The sequence below is a fragment of the Stylophora pistillata genome, chromosome 3 (genome assembly GCF_964205215.1).
Source record: "Stylophora pistillata chromosome 3, jaStyPist1.2, whole genome shotgun sequence".
NCBI lineage: Eukaryota > Metazoa > Cnidaria > Anthozoa > Scleractinia > Pocilloporidae > Stylophora > Stylophora pistillata.
The window spans coordinates 25,967,908-25,972,342 of NC_142521.1; the positions used below are offsets into that span (position 1 = coordinate 25,967,908).

Consider the following 4,435-nt stretch of genomic DNA (forward strand, 5'->3'; position numbering starts at 1 on the left):
CATGTCTCGGGAAGAGGATATACTTTATTAATCTTGCGCTGTGCCAGAAGAAAACTCTTGTGAACAGCATTGAGCTTCCGCTGTGTGAAGCTCCCATCGCCTCTAATAACTGTTTTCTTTCTCATTTATTTCCTGTTTCTTTTCATTATCTTAGAACGGCTGAGATGACTTCTGGGTTATTTTCCCAACCTCCCCCCAGAAAAATGACGTTCACGACCGGAGGATATAACCGATTGATGCAAGAAACAAAACACCAGTTAGATATCAGGTTAAACGTCAAATCACTCGGGTGGCGACCACATTTTTCACCGAAAGAAGTTCTTCTGAACCTAACATCTGTCGTAAACACCACAAATAGTTCTAATATTTTAAAAAAGGTACGTCTTGCACTACGAAGTAAATATTACATTAGCATATCTGATGGCAAACTGGTGGCAAAAGATTTGGGCTGTAGAATCGTTACTGAGAAGCAATAGAAAACGCTCGGTTTCGTTTATAAATCTTGAATTTATCATTTATTTGACTTTTCTGAGTGCAAACTAAGGAACGAGAACAAACTATGCCGTGAAGGACAAGTGTGGAGCGAGAGAGAACACCAAGAATGAGAGTCTTGAGGGAGTAGCTTGGCTTTGACTTGTTTTGATAGAGTGAACCATTGCTTTAATGTAAACTACTGATAATGCTATCAAGGTATAATGTTTACAATCAATCACGCAGAAATCGAATTAGGAAGTCAAGTTTTTCAACCCCTTAAATGACAAAACCAATTCTTAAGAATCTTCCCTAACTGAATTGTCTTATTCTGAACTGTCTAAAACTGAAATTATTGAAATAGCAGAGTCAATAATTAGGATGATGTTCTTTTGCTGTTTAGGTTAAGGTTCCGTCCAGCCACAAAGAAAAAGAAATAATGGAAGCAAATGGCTGTAAACTGATTACAATTGATGGGGTGAACTTTATAATATTCTTGTTAATTAATAACAATGTAGCAATAGTAATGTCTCGTTCTTCAGTAATTTGGACGGTTCTAAGATCCTTGTCGCCGGTTTCGCGTTCGACTTGAGTAATGACGACGTTGTATTGAAGATCTGATCAGTACAATGAATACTTCAGGTGGTTTTGAGGACTATTAGACTCTGTTTGACGGACTTTAGGATAAACGACTGGTGATTAAAAGCTGCATTTGAAAAACAAGCCTGCGAATCAGCTGGAGTACTTATGTGTACTCATACATTTACACCTTTACTTTTTCCAGTTCCTCACTAAATCAGTGTGCATTGTAATAAATATCAGCTACACCCTCAACGGAAGTTCTTAAGTTCATCCTGAGTTCTTCCGTTTAAGCTTTTGTGGGTCACTCAAACAAAGAGAAATCCAGGACAACTTGGAGTTGGTTCTCACGTGTACATCAATAGGAGCAGTGTTCGTGTCACTTGTACTCCTTACAATCATAAGGTAAAGTCTTTACAAGTGGGAGTGGTATGTTATGGCCCAGTCAAACTGTGATATCTGACAAAAGGGATCGCGGATATACTTATATTCATTGATATTGATGTGATAATGTTGGTACATGCACATGCGAGTTGTTGTTTTAAAATCTTTCGTTCGCTTCACTTTTACCGCCACACTAATTTACATTATATCTTAGGATAAAGAGTAAAAAGTTGTTTGTGCACGAAAATCTTCTGCTGTCCATGGGCCTCGGTAACCTCGTGGGTTTTCTTGCTATCTACAGACCACCTAAGAAAGTTACTGGAAGTTACCAACTACTTCTTGAAGAGGAAATGAGTCACATTTCTAATTGGGCTGTACTCCAACATCAGTCTATTATAATAATTGGTGATCTGAATCTGAATAGACTGAAGCCTGATAGTGCAGAAGGAAAATTTTTGCTTGATCTTGAAGTTGAACAAGGATTTGATTGCCTAATAACTTCACCAACTAGAACTCAAATGCAAGGAGCACTTACTACACAGAGTCTGATCGATGTCATTCTCACAAACCAACCAGAATTGTTTGGTAACTGTGGGGTGTATAATCCTGAGATAAGTGATCATGCACTTATATACGGGTTTATGAAGGAGAAAGCCAAACCCCAGAAAGGAAGAGTTATCAAATTTAGGTCTATGAAAAAATTTGACGAGAAGCAGTATAAGGAAGACCTAAGCCAAGCTCCATGGCATGTTGGTGAAATTTTTGACACAATTGATGAACAAGTAGGTTTCTGGGAATCACTATTTTCTAGTATTGTCAATAAACATCTCCCTGAAAAGAAAATGAGAGTCAGGCCTCAGGATGTCCCTTATATGTCAAGAGAATGGAAAAATGCCATTAGAGCCAAAAGAAGAGCAGCAAGAAAATATCAGAAGGAGCAAACAAAGGAGAACTGGGAAAACAAACGTAAATTGAGGAACGAGGCGACCAGACTTAGAAGAAAGGCGATAAGAGAATACTGGAAAGATCAATCAACTTTGCTAACATCCAAGCCTAGTCAGTTCTACAAAACCTTCATGCCTTTCTTGGGTGCGAAGAAAAAGAACAACACCACTGACCTGAGTCTAAATATCGATGAAAACATATGTCATGATCAATTCAAGATCGCAAATCATCTGTGTAATTACTTTGCGAATATTGCTAAGGGGATAGGAAACACTAATGAAATTACTGACGATACGTTTGCTACACACGCGAGTGTTCAGAGTATCATGGAGAACTCGGCTGCTCAAGACAGCTTTCAATTCCAGATATTAAATAGGGTTGAGGTGGAAACAGCACTACAAAGTCTCAATACTAGAAAAAGTAATGGATGGGATGGCATTCCCTCGAAGGCTCTAAAAGCTGGGGCAAGAGAGTTATCAATACCCTTGACTACACTGTATAATTCATGTATTACCTGTTGTGAGTGGCCTACAATGTGGAAGAAAGGAGAGTGGACACCAGTCTTTAAGAAGGAAGATCCCCATGAGAAAGAAAACTATCGTCCAATAACTGTGCAAGTCACAGTTAACAAAATCTTTGAGCAGCTACTCAGCAAGCAACTAAGTCATGGGTTTAATAATAAACTATGTGATAAATTAACAGCATATAGGAAGAGGAACAGCTGTGAAACTGCTTTATTGTCGTTAACCGAGAACTGGAAAATGGCTTTGGATGAACGCAAAATTGTCGGAGTTCTCTCCACAGACATGAGTAAAGCATTTGATTCTCTCTATATCATCCTCTCATGTTGGCTAAACTAAAGGCTTATGGTGTTAACGACAACAGTATCAGACTGATGAACTCATATTTTACTGATCGCTTCAACAGAGTTAAACTGGGACCAGTAGTGAGCTCCTGGGAGAGGGTGACAAGGGGATGCCCTCAGGGATCTGCATTTGGGCCGTTATTATGGAACATTTTTCAGAATGATCTAACTTATGACATTAATACAAACCTTAATATGTATGCAGATGACCACCAGTTTTATGATATGAGCAGTAATCTAGCTGATGTTCATGCTAATCTGACAGTAAGTGCTGAAGTAGCTTCTAACTGGTACAGTTCCAACTTCCTTAAAGGAAACTTCGACAAGTATCGAACCTTAACACTTGGTAATAAATGTGATCATAGTATGAGAATTGTTATTGGAGACGTAGAAGTTAAATCAACTGCCTGCCTGAAATTGCTTGGAGTATCAATAGACAATGATCTCCGATTTGCTGAACATATTACTACAATCTGTAAGAAAAGCAGCCAACGTGTAGGAGTCTTAATGAGACTCAGAAACTTAATACCTACTAGCACCAAGTTGCAATTGTTTAAAGCTGCCATTCTTCCTTATTTAACTCACTCTCATCTTGTTTGGCACTTCTGTCGTGCTAGTGACAGCAGAAAACTCGAACGCATACAGGAAAGGGCACTTAGAGCCATCTATTGCGACAAAACGTCAAGTTATAACACACTATTAGGTATGGCTAATCTATGTACTTTACAAAACAGAAGGTTACAGGACATGGCTACTCTCATGTACAAGGTCAAGAATAATATATGTCCTAAGTATATTGCTGACCTATTTCGGAGGTCTGATATGAAATATGCCCTACGTAGCAAAGAATTTGTTATTCCTAGATTTAATACAGCAACATATGGTAAGCACTCTATCAGATATACTGGACCTAAGTTATGGAATATTGTACCTAAGAACATTAGAGATCTGCCAACATTATCATCTTTCAAGATAAATATCCGTAAGATTGATCTAAATACTTTACTGACCGATAATTACTGTACTAACTGTATTTTATGCAGTACTTAATGTAAAAAAGTTTTTAATGTAAATTTTATCTCGTACATATTGCAAATATTTTAGCATGTTAACCAATCTTAGTATTTTTAGCTCAATTAGCATTTTAACTTTAATTAATTTAATTAATATATGGATTTAGTCATTTTTAAT

At 37.6% G+C, this 4,435-nt stretch overlaps 1 protein-coding gene across 1 annotated transcript; it reads left to right on the forward strand.

Annotated features, from left to right (window-relative positions):
- The first annotated feature begins 1,694 nt into the window (after positions 1 to 1,694).
- Positions 1,695 to 3,239, forward strand: LOC148735298 (uncharacterized). The gene has a single exon (XM_088752923.1). The coding sequence runs from the start codon at positions 1,695 to 1,697 to the stop codon at positions 3,237 to 3,239; it is 1,545 nt and encodes a 514-aa protein (XP_088609049.1).
- The last annotated feature ends 1,196 nt before the right edge of the window (positions 3,240 to 4,435 follow it).

Coding starts and splice junctions, on each gene's coding strand:
- LOC148735298 (XM_088752923.1), top strand. CDS start 1,695: ATGGGCCTCGGTAACCTCGTGGGTTTTCTTGCTATCTACAGACCACCT.